Source organism: Coprinopsis cinerea, assembly GCF_000182895.1.
Source record: "Coprinopsis cinerea okayama7#130 chromosome 8 map unlocalized cont3.8, whole genome shotgun sequence".
NCBI lineage: Eukaryota > Fungi > Basidiomycota > Agaricomycetes > Agaricales > Psathyrellaceae > Coprinopsis > Coprinopsis cinerea.
In genome coordinates, this window is record NW_003307537.1 from 2,393,186 (window position 1) to 2,413,516 (window position 20,331).

Consider the following 20,331-nt stretch of genomic DNA (forward strand, 5'->3'; position numbering starts at 1 on the left):
GTGGAGGCGCGACGTTCTGGTCAGTGATAAGTTTGTTCAAAGGATCCATGTCCGCGATCTCCGAACTGATGCACCGTGTTTGACAACGCCACCTGAACCAAACAAACAGCTTGACGGGCGCTCACTGGCAGCCGACAGTCGACGTTTTAGACGCTGAGCGCTGAGGCCCAAAATCAGACGTTATGCGAACGCGGTTCCAACATGGAGGCGGCGAACTTCGAAAATGATACCTCTAAGCTGCATTTCCTGAGGTCACAAACATCTGGGACTGTTGAATAAACTCGAAGGTGGGACATTTGATTTACAAAAAATGGGCTACATTCACGATACAAGCTTTCTTTGAGACGTTCAGTCATCCTCGGGGTATTGCATTCCGACAATTAGTCCTAATCAGTTTAAACCTGCTTGAAGACGAAGAGCTCCGAAGGAGGGTACAGAGGGGGAAGACTCCTCGTCGCAATCAAGGGCCTGACTTCAACTTGCGACAACTCCTCGGCATCCTGAGGGACGACCCAGCCCTCCTCGGTGTTGCTGGCATTCTCGACCCTAGGTAGTACAGATTAGATTAGACGAGTATAGAGTTTCGAGATAGTTATCAATAGACGAGCAAAAGTACGTACGTGAAGACGTTCTCTCCATGCTGAGGCTGGGCGGTGATTGTCCACTTGTTATCCTGCAACTCGCCCAAGAGATCGGCCACGAGCTTCCCATCCAGGGGCGCGACTGGACTGCCCCTGGACTTGAGGATGTATGTATCCCCATCGGTTTTCTCAACGACCCACTATGGAAAAAAAAAAGCATTAGGAATCACGAAAGAAAGAGAGGGCGCATATAATAGCGTAGAGAGGGAGGCACGCACACAGATGTCAGAGTTGCTACCATCTTTAGGCAAGACAACGATGCGCTTTGGGAGCAACGAGCGATCCTCCGCGAGTGGACGGCCGACGTGGAGATCATTCTCCTTGGAGGTGATCTCATATGTTCCGGATGGGATAGACATGGTTGGATGGTGGTTCTGGAAAGGTGCGGAAAGTGAAGTGGTAATACGGAGGGCTGATGACGATCGGTGCATCCCTGGGTGGTTTTTATACCTTCGAAAGGACCGTGCACTCGTGATATGATCTGAGGGATGAATGGGGATTCAGGAATCACTGGGAGTCAGGAGACGAGATTACACTCGATATAGATGCATTCACATACGGGAAATCCCTATCACATTCCAAAATCGCGCCATCGATAGCATGTCATCGTTTAATTGGTGACTGGATAGAATAGAAGCCCCGTTGGACCCGGCGCTTTCGCTTCTCCGAGTTCTTTTCCCGTCTAAACGCGCGTTCGAGCTCGATTACTTCCATCGGAGTGACTACGAGCGGGACGTCCTTCAAATGTGATACATTGGATACCTTATCCCTGAAATCGTGTTCGGTTCCACGCGATGCATAAGTATTCGAGGTCTCCATCAGAGGCTGGACCACCTGCGTCTTTGAGGAGGCATAGCATTCTAGTATTGAACGATTGAAGAGGGTGCTGAAGAAATCGAACTAAGTACGAGGTGTGGAACCAGTGATGCACCTGTTTGACAAGACCACCTGAACCAAATGGCAAATAGCGCCCGACAGGCGCTCAGCGGACAGTCGACATTTAGACGCTGGAGCGTGCTCGAGGGATGAATCCATCGGACCTCGGACCTCGAGCCAGTGCGAGACAATTTTCGATCTGTAGGGTATTGGTAATATGTGGCTAATTGTCTTCTCCAGCATGGAGGCGGCGAACTTCGTACTTCTAAGGACGAAAGGGCCACTCCCAATGCCGTTCGACATGACCTTATGGAGTACACAACTGTCTACGTTTGTACGCTCAGCCAACTTTCGAAGCTCTGCAAGTGAGCCCCAATCCCAACTCTCCAATCGTACACCTCCTTGTATGGTTATTTATTGAGGTAGGTAGGTAGGTGGTTTACCGACAGCTTGTGTTTCGTAGCCATGCGCGTACTACAGAGAGCATTGCGCCGCCGGACGGCGACGGATGAACACGTTGGACATCGTGAATGGGACCCACTTGGAGAAGTATATGAGTGGTGGAAAGAGAGAAGAGGACAGAATCTGGAGCTGGAAGGTAAAGCCCGTCCATGTCAATTCAAGCTCTTCGATCTAGGTCGCTGTCATCAGAGGTTGGACAGATAGGGGGCGGTGGCTATTATTGTGTTCTGACGCGTCGAGCGCGTCGTGCCAGAGGTGCACGCAGCGCCAAAGACAAAGCCAATTTCGTTGACCCTAGGTTATGTACTGGATAACAAAAGTGAAGAAAAGGTGAATACAACATTCATTTCATTCAGTGGCTCCCACCTATCGGAGCGGCATTTTCACTTCCAATCCCATCGTCTCCTTCCTACTAATGACCGAGGCTGGATCTCGGAGACCTATGAAATGAGGTCGCGTTCGCAGAATCGGCGAAGGCTATGGTGGTCGAATCCATGAAAGAACAACTGAAAGAGATTATCATGCTGTGGAAGAAAGAAGAAAAGCGGTTATGCTGTGAAATAAGGTAGACAGTAGACTCCTCTTCAAGCCGGATAGCGGATCAGGTTGCATGGATCTCCGCTTTGAAGGTGTTTGATCCGTTAAGGGCTTGTCATGCTGCTCGCGATTGGGCCGTGGATGACTGACTTCCAGTTGTCATGATCCTGCCAGGTATTTCCTTGGGTTCGTACACATCGTCCCGCATGCACTGTTGTACCAACCATGAACCATGACTGACTGCTGCCTCACTCAGGCTGCGTACTGGCAGCTGCCCGACTTTCGGCCCCCCTCGCCCACGCTCTGCAGTCCAGATGGGTGTAGGTGAGATCAGTATCAGGGCCTGAGGGACGGCTAAAACCACCGGAGGGAATTTAGGGACGTGCCGAGTACCTCCTCGTGCTTCCTTCTTTCCTTTTCCTTACGACAGTGACATTTCCTTACGACAGTCCAGTGACGATTGGCCGTCAGTCTGAAATCGCGTTCGACTTTACTACAGGCCTACGATCTTCAAGTCAAGGTCTAGCGTTCAAGCTCAAGGAAGAACAGCAGACGACTACCAAATCCCAACGAAGCACTCACTTCGAAGGCTCGTACTTACAACTCGACAAAAAACCCACTTCGACTCCACCTTCGAGATTTTTGTCTTTTGGTCTATTCAGTGGTTGGAATCTGGGGGTACGGTCCGCGTCAAGAAGGTTCGAAGTCGGAGAAACGAAGTAGGAATAGACTCGGAAGTGTTGAGAAGGGGGGGACAGAAAGAAGTGTCAAGGAGTGGGCAGTCAAAGAAAGAAGTGTCAAGGAGTGCCAGTGGACCTAGAGAGGACTCGGGGCGAGGTAGAGGGCGAACTTCATAGAGCCTGAGGCCTGAGGACGAGTTCATCAAAGGCGGGCATAGAGGGTTTTCTTCCGGACATAGAGGGTCGCTTCGATTCGCTGGCGTGGGCTCCACCGACGAACATATCAATCAATACCTAGTGGGGTAGCCATCTCTTCGACTCTACGACTATTATTACATTGGACAAGAAGCCAAGACGCGAGACATACAGACTCAGTATACCAAGAGACGAGCTTTATCCGCCAACGCAAACTTCGAACAGGGCTGTGTTTCGAGATACAGTATATCAGTGCGTCAATTCGACCTACATATTATACCACCTTCAAAATTCGAATCAGGCTTCGACTACATACTAATAGCCCTCACAGGCACCTCGGCATAACATCTCGATTGACTTACAACTGAAGTACGTAGGTCAATCATCCTATATATCCCCGCTGGATTAATATTTGGTCACTCACCAGGATTGAATATTGATATTTGGTCACTACTATACTCACACGGGCTCGGCGAAGGATCTTATCATCAAGTGTCGATTTGCTTCTTTTTCTTGGGAGGGAAAGGGAGTTTTATACAATAGAGGACGTGGGGATTTTTGTTGTGGTTGTGGGTGCTTCTTTGACTTCTCCCCCGCATTGCCCAACGACATATCATACGGACGAACGGTCAGACAGCAGGACAGGACAGGTCACATACACCCAGGCAGACAGGCAGAGCGAGAGGAGGGCTTCTTCGAGTTCTCCGACGGTATTGGAATTAGCCTTTAGGGTCTGTTTCGTGCTCGACTGGAACAGGAATCTACTAGAGTGGACGAAGGAAGGGCAGGATGTCGTCGACTATTGAAGAGGAGAAGGCGGCGAGGATGGCGTTGACGGCGCTGTATACGATTATTCCGGTGAGCTTTACTGTGATCGGTGAGTTTTATCTCTCCGTCTCTCTTCCTTATGCTCGTCTCACCCTTCCCTTTCCTTCACCGCCCTACACCCTGCACACCGCCCCAGGAATGCAAATCGTAATGTGCACCTTTGGCTTCATCATCTACCGCGAAACGCCCAAAGACATGCGGCGCGGCCGACGGATGTACATCATCTGGAGCTGGACCATCCTCACTCTGTTCACGCTCTCCCAAGTGGCCGACGCGCTGGAAATGTTCAACCTCCTTATCAACTCGACCTCCCCGGCGCAAGCTTTGAGGGTTCTAAAACCCAAGTACGAATATACTTGGTGGAGGCTGAGTACGAGTATTGGGTTGTGGATATGTAATTGGATTGGGGATGGGTTGTTGGTGCGTTTTCTCTTCTCTACGTTTTTGGTGTGCGCTCATGGTCGTGCCGTAGTTGTATAGGTGTTTTAAGATTTGGAGTGACAAGATGTGGGTGTGCGTCTTGCCGGCGTTGGCGTACGTCGGGTCATGCGGTGCGCTCCCCTCTTTCCCATCCCATCTCTCCCTCTCTAACCTTTCCTCCCTCTCCCTCCACCACCAGCCGTCTCCCTCCTCGCCATCGGCCTGCGCATAAAATGGTCGCAAAACCACGCCGCAGGACCCGGCCAATACGGCAAAGCCCTGCAAGCCTGGATCTTCCTCTCCATCTCCGTCAACTGCGTCGTCACCGCGCTCATCTCCTTCCGCCTCCTCCGCATTCGCAGGCAACTCGCCACTGTCCTTTCGCCGCAGGATTTGCACGTGTATGTGGGCATTGTGGCGATTTTGGTCGAGTCGGCGCTGCCGTTGAGTTTGGCGGGGATCATGTTTGCGGCCCTCTCGAGTCCGTCGAGTGATGGTGCTGTTACGGTTGCGAGGACTGTCGCGTTGTTGTGTTGGTTTTCGCTTAATGTGCGTTTCTCTCTCTCTCTCTCGCTTTCTTTCGTTTCGAAAGTCGGGTGTAACATTGACTGAACTGCTTTATCGACCTTTTTTTTTCCAATAGGCGCTATGTCCGCAGATGATCATCTTCAGAGTTATCACGGGCAGATCGTGGAGTACGAGTCCCTCGACCGACGGACCGCCTGGGTCGTACCACCGTGGAACATCCACCAAAATCGAATTCACGAATCCGGGGTTCAGTGAGACGAAGACGGACCCGAAGATTTCGTTCTCGAATGGGGAGAGGGGGCATTCGCATTCGCACGGGGAGGTGGACGGATATAATGCAAATGGGCGCCACGGAGGAGGAGTAGGAGGAGGATGTGGGGAGAAAGATATTATTCGAAGGCGCGGCGGTGGGCCTGCTGGTGGGCCATACGGACTTAATCGAGTCTCGGAGGAGGTGTGTGATTTGAATTTGAACCAGACGCAGACGCAGGATACGAGTGGGTCTGTTGTGGATGTTGTGAGACGGAGAGGTAGTGGGCATAAGGAATCGGAGGTGGATTCGACTGGGTCGTAGCCTGAGTAGTGGATTCAGACTCCAGAGGCGTGAGTACGAGTAGGAATGTGGACTTTGGATTCGTTATTTTTCTTATTATTCTCGGCTTTTTATACCCGTGTTTTGAGTGTATTATAGTTTGTATTTAGGTCTTTTTAATATGCGTATCTATGCTTTCGAAATTTGAACAGTTGGGTTGGGTGTGTCTTCGATTGTATTTCTTGCAAGGCGCGATGAGGAGGCCTGCCCTAAAGCGACGCGCTTCAAAAAGGTGATCACAGGACCCTGAGTCACACTTTCATCATATCATCATCACCAGTGACCAAAACCCGAGCTAGGCCTGCTGCTGCCTGCAGCCTGAGCTTGCTCGGCCGATTGCTACTAGTTTCCTGCGATCTTTCTCCTCCTCTTGTCACCGACCTCTCTGTCCTGGAATCAAGACGTGTCATGTCAAAACCCGAACTCGTCTGTCTTTCAAAATCTCTGGCCTGTTGTTGTTGAACGTTTTCGCATCCGGGTGATAGATGGAATCATTCATCTGTTTCTTGTGCTTGTGGATCCGGACGTGTGGATATACGTTCAACGTTGGCAGATTCAGGCGCTCTAGAGTCTGGGTTTATGTTACATATCTCCTCTCCCATGCTGGATTGCAGAACGGTTTCTACCTGGGGTCTGATGTCTATGCCAGATGACCACCCAAATTCCCTGCACACTTTCGGAACTAGACAGCACCTGGCTGGAAACTCTGATCCAACTTCTCCGATGTCGATTTTATTTTTATTTTCGATGCGCGCGCCCCCGACCCCGACCCTGTCGCCTTCCGAATCGAATCAGCTTGCAAGACTCGGACTAGAACTCTCTTTCTCTCCCTTTGAAATGATAATACAAAGCGAAGAAGGGGCGTTCGGAAATCAAAAGTTTAGATCCTTGAACCTTGAACCCGCTGCCATCTGGGCATTGCACGAGGCATCTGGCGCACCAAAAAGGTTGTTGTACTTTAGATTATCAAAGAACCGTCTTCCCGGGTGTCAAAGCTTCGAAATCCGCTCCTAAAGGTGCTTCGAAATCCGCTCGCACGTAGATGGTGCTTCGAAGTCCGCTCGTAAGAGTGCTTCTTATTCCCCCCAACAGATCGCTAGTTGACACGTCGGCGAGTCTTTTTTGTGTGTGCGGGTGCCAGCACGGTGGTGTGGAGGGATATAAATACAGAGGGATTTGTGGCGGCGGGTTTTTGGGTTGGGGTTCCTCCCTTTCTTTTTCTTCCTCCCGTACCTCGTCTCTTCCCGCTTCCTTCTCCCTCCTTCCCCGATTCTCGCTTGTACTAAGTTTTGGTGCGCTGTCCCCTGCGTTAAGTTGGTTCGTTTCCTTTTTCCATCCTCTCTACTCGCACTAACCTAACCCATCTTCAGCCCCTCGTCCATCCAACCCACAACAATGTCCTCCTCGACCTCCTCCACGACTTGCTCTACCACGTTCTTCCGCACTCTCGGCCTCAGCCTCGGAGTCGCCCTCCTCTTCGTAGCAAGCTTGATACCCTCAGCGCGTGGAGCGCCGTTCGGCTCACCCCCCGGCCGACGCACGCACTACATCTGCGGACCTACCGACCCCTTCTGCCAGTTCTTCGAAGTGTGCGACGTAAAGACTAGGCCTAATTGCCCCTGTATTGATTCTGAGGGACCTGGGAAGCCTGTGTTTACTCATGGTGCGTTCTAACTGCACGTTTTTCGATACCTTTCGGCTGGATAATGCTAACTAATGCACGTTGAACTTATTGGGTGTGGTGTAGCTTGCCCGCCGTTCCACAGCTGCGAACCTTTCTCGGAGGAGACGAGGTGGACGTACCATGTGTGCAGGCCTATGGCGGGTGGACCCGTATTCGGACCTACGATTCCCCTCGAGGAGGACGAGGGCGGACATGCCCACCCAGATTCAGAGGAAGACGGACCGACCACGGCCAGCGAGGAGGGAGAACTTGCGAGCACTGGCAGCGACGATCCTGTAGCTGGTTCGGGAACTCAAACCGGAGACGAGAGTGCGCCGTCCCCCAGCTCCGACTCTGGGTCCTCCCAATCTGGTGGAGAAGGAGGAGGGGCAGGTGGAGAAGGAGAAGTGGTTCCTGGTCCGGGCCCCGGTGAGGGAGGATCAGATGGGGAGGTGGTGGATCCGCAGTGAACGAATCTGTCCGCTGCTCGATGTCCGAGTCTTCGATGCCCTTGATGCCTTTTGTTGACGTCAGACTTGGTGAGTGGTTACTTCTTTTTCTTTCAACTTGTTCGTCCTTCCTTCCTCTTTGACTCGAAAGGGTGTCATCGCTGAGAAGAACTTCGCTCATCCTTTTTCCTTTTGTATGTCTCGATTATAGGATGTCGACTTCCAAAAACGACCTCGCCTAACGCCGGACTGATAATTCGATAATGCTTGGACAACGACTGATAACGCTTGGACGATTTCTAATGCACCGACGATGATCATTGCTATCATGTACCGTTATCGTTATCGTGTACGACCCTTTAAGAAGAGAGATGAAGAAAAGACTTGAACGATGAACAAATGAATGAACGCTTTGGACTGTAATTAATGAGTAGTCAGTAGTAATTGAACTTTGAACGATGTCCGGTATTTTAGATTTGTAACTTTGTACTGTGGATAATACTTGTTTTCTTTCTTTCTATGTAGTATTCGTTTGAATGCTTGGTGCACCTCTGGGCTATCTATCCATACAGAGACGCTCGAGTCCCTCCAAGCAGCCAGGTCATAATTCCTCAGCGTCGGGATCGTGTTGGATGGCATGCATTTTCAGGCAATGTCTGTGCTTGGTTGCGTAACCACAGCCGGGAAACTGACATGCGAATCGCTCAGCGTTGGGATACCCAATTCTTTGATTGAAAAGCCGCAAAGAAATTTAACGCAAATCCATGGAAATAGTAATTATCCTACTACTACCCTGCCAGCTGCGACTGCTCGAATGAGGGAAAATTTGCTTTCTCTAACGGTCAAACTTAACCGAGTCTTTTGTACTCTTTGTCCAACTTTTGTTCAGATTCTCATTCAAGAAAGTCAAGGTGTAAACTATATGTATATACAGAATGTCAACGAAATTTCGCATACTAGAAGGGGTGAACCTCTTGGCTATCCATTCAGAAAAATACGCTCGAGGGAGGTTACGGGAGCCTCAGAGCCATCGGTGCTCTCATGACTATTATAGCTCAATGAAGCTTCTTGAAGCGCACACCTTTTGAGCCCCTGTACGACTTGAACTCAGCGTTGGGGTTCTTGAACTTGAAGTGGACAACGAACTTCATGCTGTCTCAGGTTATGCGCATATTTGGTCACGAATTTACAGCCCGAATACTGATACTGGCACGCGAATTCCTCAGCGTCGGGATCGTGTTGGATGGCATGCATTTTCAGGCAATGTCTGTGCTTGGTTGCGTAACCACAGCCGGGAAACTGACATGCGAATCGCTCAGCGTTGGGATCGTCACCACGAGGGCATGCTGTTTCAGGTATCCTTTGACTGTGATGACGTATTCACAGTCGGGAAACTGGCATACGTGTGCCTTGGCGTCGGGATCGTGGAGGATGGCGTGTCGTTCCAGCGAACGTCTGGACACGCCGTTCGTGCGCCATGAGTTTCGACCATTTGTTGAACTCTTTCTTGCATGTGGAACAGATGAATGGTCCCTTTTTGGACAGAGACATGATGATGTTGCTGTATACGGGGGGTAACTACTAGTCGAAGACTCGAAGTCGATGGTAGGTTTCGAAATTCGTGCCTTGAGGACAAATCATGGCACCACTCTTGGCTTTTATACTATTCCGAATGGTGGCTTGACCTTCCGTATTGCCAGTAATGTGTGGAGACCCATCGATATCCAGCGGTCCAAGTCCAAGCGCTCTCATGGCCGCTTGGACCTTTATAAGCGCCCACACCAACTAGGGGACCTCGCCACTCGACGGGCGCTCGCCTCGCAAGTGTACTACCTCCGTCCCATCGCGCTTCGATCGGAAGTGGTGGTGAACTATGGATACTCCGGTCGAAGTTGCTGGACTACTCTGCATACTACTCGTGATACGACGTATACGGGTCCCTATTTCCCAATTGAACGAGACACCTGTCTTACTGTCGGTCGTCCCTCCATTGCCTGCTAGTACTATCCTCAGCACAAGGGCGATGATCATGGGTGTCGCGATGAGTGCCAAGATTCAGAGACCCGAGTCGGGTACTAGTTCTAACCTGGGCAGGCGGCCAACGAGGGGCATGATAGACTTTCTGCGCTACTTGCTGCAGTCGACGACGAACCGCTGGCCGAGGCAGACTTGTCGAGTGTTGAAGGCCTGTCGAGCGCCGAGGTTAGAACGACCTCGGCGCTTGAATTCGGGCTTGAGGCTGCCCTCGAGGAAGTCGCCGAGTGAACCCTTCCTGGACATCGGATGAGGGAAAATTTGCTTTCTCTAACGGCCAAACTTAACCGAGTCTTTTTGTACTCTTTGTCCAACTTTTGTTGACATTCTCATTCAAGAAAGTCAAGGTGTAAACTATATGTATATACAGAATGTCAACGAAATTTCGCTTACTAGAAGGGGTGCACCTCTTGGCTATCCATTCAGAAAAATACGCTCGAGGGAGGTTACGGGAGCCTCAGAGCCATCGGCGCTCTCATGACCATTATAGCTCAATGAAGCTTCTTGAAGCGCACACCTTTTGAGCCCCTGTACGACTTGAACTCAGCGTTAGGGTTCTTGAACTTGAAGTGGACAACGAACTTCATGCAGTCTCAGGTTTTGTGCATATTTGGTCACGAATTTACAGCCTGGAGACTGGCACGCGAATTGCTTAGCGTCGGGATCGTGCCACACGATGACATGCTGTTTCAGGTTCTTTTTGCGTTTGGATGTATAAACACAGCCGGGAAACTGGCACGCGAATTGCTCAGCGTCGGGATCGTGCACGAGGGCGTGCTCTTTCAGGCTTTTTTTGTCTGTGCTGACGTATTCACAGCCGGGAAACTCGCATGCGAATCGCTCAGCGTCGGGATCGTGGATGATGGCATGTTTTTTCAGGGAAGGTTTGTGCTTGGTTGTGAAATTGCAGTCGGGAAACTCGCATGCGAATTGCTTAGCGTCGGCATCGTGCAAGAGGGCATGCAGTCTCAGGTTCGGCCTGTACTTGGTTGTGTAAAGACAGCCGGGAAACTCGCATGGGAATTGCTCAGCGTCGGGATCGTGCACGAGGGCATGTTGTTTCAGGCGAGCCTTTCCGAGTTTGGTTACAAATTTACAGTCGGGAAACTGGCATGCGAATTGCTCAGCGTCGGGATTGTGGAAGGTGGTGACATGGTTGTTCAGGGAACCTTTGTGCTTGGTTGTGAAATTGCAGTTGGGAAACTGGCAGGGGAAATGTTTGATGATGGCGTTCGGGTCGTGCTCACGCCGTTCGTGGGCCATTAGTCTCGACCATTTCTTGAACTCTTTGTTGCATGTGGAGCAGATGAAGGGGCCCTTCCTAGTCAGAGCCATGATCTTGCTGTATAGGCCGTGCACTGGACTCGAAATCGAAGGTAGGTATCGACTTGGAGCTTGAGGACAAGAAACGGCACCACTCTTGGCTTTTATATCATTCCGAATGGGTGGTTTGACCTTCAGTATTGCCAGTAATCTGCGGAGACCATCGATATCCAGCGGCCCAAGTCCAAGCGCTCTCATGGCTGCTTTAACTTTTGGAAGCGCCCACACCAACTAGGGAATTCCTATCACATGTGCATTAGAATCTCTCGTTATTGGACAGGCGCTCACCTCGTAAGCAATGTAACGTCTCATCCGTCGCCCTGGTTCTGTCGAATGCGCCGAAGAACAGTGCACAAAGTGGGTAGTGAGGTGAGTACTGAGGATGTGGTTAGGGGGAAGAGAGTAGGAATCACTGGGTTCGCCTTGCTCTGAGGTCTCCGAAAGTAGGCGCTTGCAAAATCAAAGTGACCATGAGAGCGCTTGGACTTGGACCGCTGGAAATTGGTGATTCCTACCGAGTGCTGGCAATACCGAAGGTCTAACCACCCATTCCGAACAATATAAAAGTCAGGTGCTGTGTCGTGTTTCGTCCTCAAGCTCCAAGTCGAAACCTACCTTCCACTTCGCGTCTTCGACCAGTCATTACCCGCCAGGCTATACGGTAACACCACCATGTCTAGGAAGGGACCATTCACCTGCTCCAAATGCAACAAAGCATTCAAGAAATTGTCGCAACAAAGGGCCCACGAACGGCTTAAGCACGACCCGGCTTCACGTTTCCTCTGCGAGTTTCCCTCCTGCAACTTCACAACCGCGTCCAGACGTTCCCTGAAAAATCATGCCGTCGTACACGATCCCGACGCCAAGGTACACGTATGCCAGTTTCCCGGCTGTGAATACGTGACCAGGAACAGATGTGACCTGGAAAAGCACGCCCCCGTGCACGATCCCAACGCTGAGCAATTCGCATGCGAGTTTCCCGGCTGTATATACACGACCAAGCACAAACGTGGCCTGAAAAGTCATGCCATCGTACACGATCCCGACGCTAAGCGATTCGCGTGCCAGTTTCCAGGCTGTGAATTCGTGACCAAACATGAACAAAACCTAAAACGGCATGGAGTTCGTTGTGCACGAGTCCGAGCCTGAGAGTCACGGTAACATACGAATATGTACAGCGATTCGAGAGGGGCGAGGCTTGAACTTCAAGCTTCAAGAAGCGTTTGGCTGGCTAGTCATGACGACGGAGTTCCTGAATCCTGATGTTGGACCCCGAGGACACTCGACTGTTTCTGAATGGATGGCACAGAGGTGCACCCAAGCGTTCTAACGAGTACTACATAGAAAGAAAGAATGAAAGGAAAAAGTATGATGTATCTGTATCTACAGTACAAAGCTAATACATCGTCCAAAGTTCAATTGTAATCGGCGAGGATCGAACTTGTGGCCTCTGAGAGATAAGATAAGATTAGATTAAGATGCCGTGACCTTCACCGCGACCCAGATCCGAGATCGAGCGAAGATCTCGGAGCAAGGCTCAACCGAATCCGATCTTCTCTCTTCCCCCTAACCGCACCGCTCACCACTCACCACTCACCTCACTACTAACTTTGTACACTCTACCTCTCGCAATCGATAGAACAACAAGGACGACGATGGGACGGTACACTTACGAGGTGAGCACCCGTCGAATATCGAGGAATTCTAATGCGCTTGTGATGGGAATTTAAGAGTTTTGTGGTGTGTACGATGTACGAGGGAGTCGATGCTAACGCTCGGGGAATACTGTAACTCTAGATCGTACCGGAGATCTTTGCGCATGACCTCGATGGGGAGCCGCTTGTTGCTGTGAGTGCTTTCCTCTGTGTTTCGTTGTTGGGTGGAAGAGCTGACTGACGCGGGTTATACTATACATTTGAATCGTCGTCGATGTCGTCTTTAAACCTTCTCTGGTTCACATGCGCTTTGAATTCTCTTCTGGGAATATTTACGACCGACTCGTCGATCTCGTTCGTCCTGACTCGGAACTCTCGTCCTTGCGCCTGAATACTAAATATTCGTGACTTTTCTCTCCGCCCGCCGTTTAAATCATCGTCCTTGTCCATCGGATCGAATTACACAAACTCGCTCTCTTCTGCGCGTCCCCCTCCACCTAAATCAACTCATTCACTCGATTGCTTCGCATTCCCTAATCACTGACCACTCGCTCAATCGGTTCTCGATTCCCTTTCTCTTCAATCCGTGTCGACTTGCAAATTGGATGTTGTTTTTTAAAGGTCCCTGAGAGATTCGGTCTAGTAGACGATTCACCAGATCGATGGACTAAACTGTTCCAGAAGTTGGAAGAGATGAATCAGAGTGCGAAGGAGGGGGAGAAGTACAAGGTTGTGTTTTGTATTAGGCATGGGCAGGGGTTTCGTACGTCCATTTTATCCTGTTTCTTTACTTATGCATGTATGTTGTATGCTAACTCCGAGGTGGGGTAGATAATGTTGCAGAGGCGAAGTATGGGACTGAAGCTTGGGATGAGTGAGTCTACTATCTATTATACTATAGATAGAGCGAGTCCTCTTGCCGTTCGAGGAGTTCGAGGAGTTCGGAGGAGTTTAGATTCTGACCGCCGACCCCTCGTGTCGTGTCTTTGATAGTCATTGGTCGAAGCTTAATGGGGACGGGGACATCGTTTGGGGTCGTGAGTTTCTTTTCATTCTTCTTCCGTGTGCAAAATCGGCTACTGATCCGCGGTTGGCGTCGATCTCCGTTCCATCCCTCACTCGCTCGCTCGTCTCGTGGCCACCCCTCCTGTACACCTACCTCCTGAACATCTGATCCCCGTCTCTGCCATCCCCACTCCGTCTACCACCTCTACTCCATCCAGCCGACCCGCTCCTCACCCCCACCGGAATCGAACAAGCCAAGGACGTACGCAAGATGTGGGAGAAGGAGGTCGGCGCTGGGTTGGGTCTCCCCAGTAAGATCTACAGTAGCCCGCTCTCGAGGGCTCTGAGGACGTGTTTTATCACGTTTGATGGGTTGGTGCCTGTGGAAGATTCGGAGGGTAAAGAGGAGAGCCGAGTTCTTATCGTCGAGGTACGTACCTCCGCGCGTGTTCCACTCGGGTAATCCTAACCAAGTATATGTGTGTGTACTGCTGTAGGACTGCAGAGAAGAAAACGGCGTCCACACTTGCGATAAACGGAATACCCGTTCGTGGATCCAGACTCAGTTCCCGAAGTATAAGTTTGAAGAAGGGTTTGAAGAGGAGGATCGTTTGTGGAGTAGGGATGTGAGGGAGACGAAGAAGGAGGTTGGGGTTCGTGCTGCGAGGGTTTTGGATAGGATTTTTGATGAGAATCCTACTGAGGTTTGTGAGTACCCAAGCTCCGATTGCGGTTTTTTCGATTGTGGTTTTCTTTTGTTACGATTGGTGGAAGGAGGCTGGTGGCTGATTGATCGTTTTGTCGGTGCGGTGGTGTAGTCCAAGCTATTACCGCGCATAACGGGTTCATCAATGGTGTGCTGTTGACGTTGGGGAGGAAGCCGTATTTATTGCCGACCGGAGGTGCGTTCTTTGATCTTCCTGGTTTGAGGTTCAGAGAGTCCATGTTCTGATCATGAGTTATGTGCGCATTGTGTTGTGTAGGGGTTTTGCCGCTGGTTTTGAAGGCGACTAAAGTGAATTGAAGATGTAAATTTAGTACATCGAGGACGAGCGATTGCGGGCCGTGACTAGGGTACAGGGGATGCGCCGCCAACAGGGGAACGAACTTGCGAGGTATTCGAGGAGGAGATGCGCGAGCATACCATGATAGACTGGAGATCTAAACGTCGCTTTACACAATTCTAATTGGATGATTATCGGCCTTTATAGTAGATTCTCAGAGGATGAGGCAATATTGCGGTGCAAGTGATAACGATAATCTCGAAACGAGGACCGTTCAAATACCCAAACTGTCCGACCGGGGAGGTCCACTGGTCTCTCTCCTCGTCCCACACCTCAACACCGCAGCCAATAGAAGATTGCGCAATCCAGGCCAATAAAAGGGGGGTTGCATACGCAACCGGCCAATTTTTCGAGCCAACAATTTCCGGAGGGAACTTGCTCCATTCCTTCTCGGACGGGGTTATGTCAGCATCAAGACCCTGGCCACAAAAACCGTTTGATGGATGATTGACCGACCTTGGCTTTCTTTCCTCTCCACCCCACTTTCCCTCTCTCTGAATCTCTGGACGACCGACGATTACCCGCAAAAAATCTCAGGGAAAAGCGCGATGTTGCTCGGAGAATTAGGTTGGGGAAGGGACTTGGCGGGAGCGATGGGGGACTTTGGTGTGTGCTCGTCGGCATCATCGCGGGGCACAGTGGCGGTTGAGGCAATTGTGCGAGGTGAAGGGAATGGGGTGGGTCGCTTTTGAATGGGTGCGTAAGTGAGGTATTGGCTTGGGATGGCTCACTGAATGGGTTTTAGGACTGTCTTAGGGTTGGACGACTCTCTTCGACGTCGTCATCGACGATGAGCTCCAGCTGGACATCGTGCTCGACACCGTCAACGCTGATTCCACTTTCTTTGGGCCGGTACCACTCGCGCATCCATCGTCTCATGGCAACATCTGTCGTCCTCATCTACCCTAGACCCACACATCTTCGCCTCCTCACCCCCTTCGCCGTCGTCGTCACCATCGCCCTCGTCCTCGCCGTCGGACTCTCAACTTTCAACTCCGTCGTCGTCGCCGATTCAACCTCCTCGCCATCGCCCGGCGGGTGCTGACTGTTGCTCGTCGTGTCAGCATCGTCCGGACGCCGTGATTCGTCGGGTCTCATCTGACCTCTCGTCGTCGCTTTTGGTCCTTACGGGGGCATTCTCGTGTCATGAACGAACGTTCGATCAGGTGTTCTAGAAGCTCTCGGCGATGCGGCATCGGTTTCCTCGCTGTTTTGTCGTGCCTCGAGGTTGCTGGCTGGTCGATTGGCTGTCGATGGAATGTCCGTGTGCTGAAAGGTGACTGGTCGATGCGCGCAGTCGGTTTGGGTGCTGGGAAATACGACGAAGATTCTGGCTTTGGGTTTCTGCAACACGAGCGTCAAATTGCTGGCTCTCCATTCTGAGATAGGGCCTCGGGTTCCATATTTCCCCGACAGTTTGAATGATATGATGGTTTTACGAAGCCACCAATCGTATGGGGCATTGGCCATTTGTCTCCATGGCTGCACACTCTTGGCTACCCCCCTCATCCAATTCCCGGAGGACCGTTGGCCTTTATCGCTGCTCTCTTATCGAGGAATATCCAATCTCGGGCCTCCGCTTCAGCTCTCAGTCGCTATCTTCATGATGTCCTCAGTATCTCTTATCTCTTTTGGCCGACGCTCTTCTCGATACAAGTGGTCGTCTTCCTGTTCTATGAATACTTTCGAACACATCTATCATGCGGCGCAGCTCCAATCAGGGCCGGGTAACGTCCGACTTTCACCTCTTTCGGGCTTGCATTCAGGTCCTTTTTGGCTATGTTCCTGGGACTAAAACCCTCGTAGTTGCTTCGCGCCGGCCAAGTGTTCACATTTTCACATCTCGAAATGGTCTTGGGGTCTTCGATAAACTCAGGGTCTTGTCACTTGTGTAATCAAACCCGCCTGCGACTGGAACGATTAGGTAGTGACGAATAATTTACCCTAATTTCCCACGCTATTTCCCTCCGCGTTCTCGGCGTGGGCAGCGAGTATAAAGTATCGCAACTAGTTCGGATTTTTAATCCATCCTGCTTTACTGCGGAACACTCACACACCTCCCCCTCGACCGCCCTTACTACTGCTTACTCCCGTTTACGATGTTGTTCCAAGCTGTTACGATCGCCGCCGTCCTCGCCACTGGCGCCAACGCCCACTTCCGACTTTTGTATCCTGAGCCCCGAGGACCCTTTGTGGGCAACCTCCAGCCGACTTTCTGCGGTGAGCTGCACTTTTCTCTTTAGAGGTGCTGGTTTGAGAACGAAAGGCTTATGTTTTTGTGATGTATGATAGGTGGATACCCCGATGTCACGACCAACCGAACTGTCTTCCCCTTGAACGGTGGCCAATTCCGTATCCGACAGGGCCACGAGGACTGGGTTTGTACGTAGCGTTTTTTGTTCAAAATCTTACTCCCTTCCCTTGTGCTGACTGGCATGCCCTCTTCGCTCCAACCCCAATTCCAATCTCAATTTTAATTTCACTTTCGATTCCAAAGCCGCCGTGACCATCTCGACCGCCGACAACCCCAACAGCTTTGACGCCTTCCGCGCTGACGGGGAGGAGCAGTTCGTCAAGTACTGGGCGCCCGAAGCCAAGCCTGGCAATTTCTGTATTCCTTTGGATATTGGTGCTGCTGGTATCCCCGGTGTTGAGGATGGAGCGAACGTGACTATTCAGGTTACGCTTGATGGACCTGATGGTGCGCTTTACCAGGTACGATGTGTTTAGGTTTTTTTGTGTGTGGTTGGGAGTGATTCGCTGACCCACTCGCTCTTTCTTCCTTTCGCTCGCTCTCGCTGGACACTCGACTACTCCGACTCCCCCTCGTACATGCACACGGACACGTTGTAGTGCGCCGACCTGACCCTCTCAAGCACCGCCGAGGTCCCAGAAGATCTCGGTGCCTGCACCAACTCGACGTCCGGCGGCCACGGTGCGAGCCCGAGCGAGAGCGGTGACGGTGCTACCCCCTCTGGCGGTGCTGACGGCGGTGACGATGAGGAGGAGGGTGGAAGCCAAGTGTTTGGTATCAACTCGCTTGTGATGGGTGTTGCGGGTGTTTTGGCTGCTGTTGCTGCTTCGCTTTGAGCGTGAGCGTGAGCCTGCCTGCGTGAACCGGGGGGTTGTGCGAGGGGTGTGTTTGTGGCTTCCCCGCTCAGGCTGCTGTCCGCCCCCTCCTCTTACTCTTCGCTTATGGGAGTCGACTCGCACCCTTTCTGTGATGACTCGTGTTACATGTATGTATGTATGTATTTACGAATTTGTACGATTTTTCTTTTTTAATAGTACGCGTTGGAGAAAAGTTTTGTGATTTCAATGAACTTCTCTGAGATCCTGAAGCACCTACTTTTATATGTCAAATTCCGATATATATTCTTTACCCTGTCAAAGTCTTAACTTCAAGTTGAGCGGTAACCTGATCCGCGCTATCCGCCTTGAATCGGAGTCCACCTTTTTCCCCCTCGAGGACTACATACCCTTTGGGCCCGGAGAATAGGCGACTTCGTTGTCATTCAAGTAGGCTTGTGAGTTGTATGAATGGACTCTTGATTCTTTGATGTACGACGCGAGTTGGTCCTCTTTCTTCCACGGAGGTGGGAATTACTGAATGACTCGATGAGTGGTGTATTCACCTCTTCTTAGATCTTCACCTTCGTTACCATCCAGGTGACGTGACTTGCCAGTGGGCGGTCAGCGAAAGTGACTTTGTGTTCCATTTGGCGCGCACCCTCGACTCTCGAGCGCCTCGCAGGACACAATAATAGCTGGTGTCACCGCCCCCTATATGTCCAGCTTCTGACGGCGACGACCCCTCACATCGAAGGACTCGATTTAACTCGGACATGGGCGGGTGAGCTTCTGAGTTTAGCTTCCGCTCTTCTCCCTGCAGGCCTTCGACCACTAACATACCCACCCCCCTCCAAGTCGGTCCTTCACTGGTATGAGTATCTTCATCCGACGCGGCTGTCGAGTAGCGCGTGGGAAGAAGCGGTTTTGTTGCAACAGTGAGCTATGAAAGCGACAGCATACTGCTGTAGACCTATGCATCGCATGGAACCGAACACGACTTCAGGAGTGAGGTATTCAGTGTGTATACGTGCACAATTGAAGGACGTCCCGCTTGAACTCACTCTGACAGAGTTAATAGAGGTCGAAGGACTTGTTTAGACCGGAAAGAAACTCGGAGAGGTTCAAGCGCCGGGCCTAATAACTGGGTTTCTGCTCTATCCTAAGTTGTCGATTAAGCTATGTGATATTACCAACGGCGCTTTTTGGACCCGACATTACTGGAGGAATTGAATGCGTATGGCCACTGGATTACGCCTCCTGACTTTCCAAGGATCCTTCTCTCAGATCATGTGACGACCGTCGGTGCACGGCCCTCGGGTTTTCCATCAGGTATAAAAGCCACCCAGGGATGTAGTGCCAATCTTCATCAGCCCCTGGGCAGTACTACCACTTTACTTTACACATCTTTCAAGAACCACAGTCACCAACCTTCCCCATGACTATCCCATCCGGAACATACGTGATCACCTCCAAGGTGAACGACCTCCACGTCGGCCGTCCACTTACAGAGGACCGCTCGTTGTTCCCAAAGCGCATCGTTGTCTTGCCTCAGGATAGCAACAACACCTCTGAAATCTTCGTATGTGCCTTTGTTTTCTCCCCTTATTAATCATAGGCGCTCTCTTTTTCTTTCGTGATTAATAACCTTTTTTTTATTTTTATTTTCATAGTGGGTTGTTGAGAAAACCGAGGAGGTGTACATCCTCAAGGCGAGGGGCAGTCCTGTTGCGCCCCACGAGGGGAAGCTCTTCGCCGATCTCGTGGGCGAGTTGGAGCATAAGACCTGGTTCATCGTGTCTCAGCCCCAGCATGGAGAGAATGTATACACGTACGTGGCAAATTCGTTTTTTCTATTATTTCGATGGCTTTATACTCACTCATTATCTCTCTCCACCACCGCTACTACCCACCTACTACTGCATACTAGGGTCGAGAATACCAGCGATAGGAAGGGCTGGGTCGTCCCTCACCGTGCCGAGGAGTTGTCGCAAGTTGAAGTCAAGCCCTTGACTGCGACGGACAGTCTTCCCCCTCAGTACCCTGCCACGGAGCTCTTCGTCTTCAACCTAATTCTGGATGATTAGACCTACTCTCGGAATGCGATACATATCTGCCAAAGGTCTCGAAGGATACTCCGAGTCGGAACTGTATGCACAGTGCCATGTACCGTCAATGTAGTCTGTTCTTGTGTAACTATGATCTATCAAATGCCAACTTTCGAGTGATTTGAATTTGAGCCATCCCATATAGGCGAGTCGCGATTCGTCAGCCTGAGGAGATGCAGCTTGGAACTGCGTTCGTGTATTA

General features: G+C 51.0%; 10 protein-coding genes across 10 annotated transcripts; 7 read left to right on the forward strand and 3 right to left on the reverse strand.

Annotated features, from left to right (window-relative positions):
* Window positions 1-269: 269 nt before the first annotated feature.
* Window positions 270-1,045, reverse strand: CC1G_03146 (hypothetical protein). The gene is made up of 3 exons (XM_001840865.2): window positions 860-1,045; window positions 621-781; window positions 270-546 (listed from the first exon to the last, which is right to left on the reverse strand). Exons 1-3 carry the CDS (start codon window positions 998-1,000, stop codon window positions 396-398), a joined length of 453 nt encoding a protein of 150 aa, XP_001840917.1. The 5' UTR covers window positions 1,001-1,045; the 3' UTR covers window positions 270-395.
* A 1,703-nt stretch (window positions 1,046-2,748) lies between these two features.
* Window positions 2,749-3,373, forward strand: CC1G_15092 (hypothetical protein; the record flags this gene model as incomplete). The annotated part of the gene is made up of 2 exons (XM_002910712.1): window positions 2,749-2,840; window positions 3,016-3,373. 2 exons carry the CDS (start codon window positions 2,749-2,751, stop codon window positions 3,371-3,373), a joined length of 450 nt encoding a protein of 149 aa, XP_002910758.1.
* An 807-nt stretch (window positions 3,374-4,180) lies between these two features.
* On the forward strand, window positions 4,181-5,741 carry CC1G_03147 (hypothetical protein; the record flags this gene model as incomplete). The annotated part of the gene is made up of 4 exons (XM_001840866.2): window positions 4,181-4,639; window positions 4,692-4,770; window positions 4,839-5,188; window positions 5,283-5,741. 4 exons carry the CDS (start codon window positions 4,181-4,183, stop codon window positions 5,739-5,741), a joined length of 1,347 nt encoding a protein of 448 aa, XP_001840918.2.
* Window positions 5,742-7,154: 1,413 nt separating this feature from the next.
* On the forward strand, window positions 7,155-8,385 carry CC1G_03149 (hypothetical protein; the record flags this gene model as incomplete). The annotated part of the gene is made up of 3 exons (XM_001840868.2): window positions 7,155-7,422; window positions 7,507-7,961; window positions 8,083-8,385. The coding sequence occupies 2 exons, from the start codon at window positions 7,155-7,157 to the stop codon at window positions 7,890-7,892; spliced, it is 654 nt and encodes a 217-aa protein (XP_001840920.1). The 3' UTR covers window positions 7,893-7,961; window positions 8,083-8,385.
* A 321-nt stretch (window positions 8,386-8,706) lies between these two features.
* On the reverse strand, window positions 8,707-9,022 carry CC1G_15093 (hypothetical protein; the record flags this gene model as incomplete). The annotated part of the gene is made up of 2 exons (XM_002910713.1): window positions 8,707-8,789; window positions 8,953-9,022. 2 exons carry the CDS (start codon window positions 9,020-9,022, stop codon window positions 8,707-8,709), a joined length of 153 nt encoding a protein of 50 aa, XP_002910759.1.
* A 976-nt stretch (window positions 9,023-9,998) lies between these two features.
* On the reverse strand, window positions 9,999-11,871 carry CC1G_03151 (hypothetical protein; the record flags this gene model as incomplete). Its single annotated transcript, XM_001840870.2, has 5 exons — window positions 9,999-10,058; window positions 10,356-10,433; window positions 10,488-11,459; window positions 11,517-11,656; window positions 11,844-11,871. The coding sequence occupies 5 exons, from the start codon at window positions 11,869-11,871 to the stop codon at window positions 9,999-10,001; spliced, it is 1,278 nt and encodes a 425-aa protein (XP_001840922.2).
* Window positions 11,872-11,900: 29 nt separating this feature from the next.
* CC1G_03152 (zinc-finger domain-containing protein-containing protein) lies at window positions 11,901-12,377 on the forward strand (the record flags this gene model as incomplete). Its single annotated transcript, XM_001840871.2, has 1 exon — window positions 11,901-12,377. The coding sequence occupies one exon, from the start codon at window positions 11,901-11,903 to the stop codon at window positions 12,375-12,377; it is 477 nt and encodes a 158-aa protein (XP_001840923.2).
* Window positions 12,378-12,785: 408 nt separating this feature from the next.
* CC1G_03153 (phosphoglycerate mutase) lies at window positions 12,786-14,840 on the forward strand (the record flags this gene model as incomplete). The annotated part of the gene is made up of 8 exons (XM_001840872.2): window positions 12,786-12,904; window positions 13,026-13,076; window positions 13,505-13,646; window positions 13,715-13,757; window positions 13,877-13,920; window positions 14,107-14,318; window positions 14,386-14,596; window positions 14,707-14,840. Exons 1-8 carry the CDS (start codon window positions 12,884-12,886, stop codon window positions 14,838-14,840), a joined length of 858 nt encoding a protein of 285 aa, XP_001840924.2. The 5' UTR covers window positions 12,786-12,883.
* Window positions 14,841-17,051: 2,211 nt separating this feature from the next.
* CC1G_03154 (hypothetical protein) lies at window positions 17,052-18,273 on the forward strand (the record flags this gene model as incomplete). Its single annotated transcript, XM_001840873.2, has 4 exons — window positions 17,052-17,172; window positions 17,245-17,334; window positions 17,450-17,667; window positions 17,806-18,273. 4 exons carry the CDS (start codon window positions 17,052-17,054, stop codon window positions 18,040-18,042), a joined length of 666 nt encoding a protein of 221 aa, XP_001840925.1. The 3' UTR covers window positions 18,043-18,273.
* A 1,186-nt stretch (window positions 18,274-19,459) lies between these two features.
* CC1G_03155 (hypothetical protein) lies at window positions 19,460-20,269 on the forward strand (the record flags this gene model as incomplete). The annotated part of the gene is made up of 3 exons (XM_001840874.2): window positions 19,460-19,603; window positions 19,695-19,852; window positions 19,952-20,269. The coding sequence occupies 3 exons, from the start codon at window positions 19,460-19,462 to the stop codon at window positions 20,106-20,108; spliced, it is 459 nt and encodes a 152-aa protein (XP_001840926.1). The 3' UTR covers window positions 20,109-20,269.
* Between the last annotated feature and the right edge of the window lie 62 nt (window positions 20,270-20,331).

What these genes read in the sequence shown, in the direction of transcription:
- CC1G_03146 (XM_001840865.2), bottom strand. Translation starts at nt 1,000, where the DNA reads ATGTCTATCCCATCCGGAACATATGAGATCACCTCCAAGGAGAATGAT. An exon ending in GTAGCAACTCTGACATCTGT is followed by an intron (nt 782 to 859) that starts GTGCGTGCCTCC and finishes TTTTTTCCATAG; the next exon opens with TGGGTCGTTGAGAAAACCGA. An exon ending in CATGGAGAGAACGTCTTCAC is followed by an intron (nt 547 to 620) that starts GTACGTACTTTT and finishes TGTACTACCTAG; the next exon opens with GGTCGAGAATGCCAGCAACA.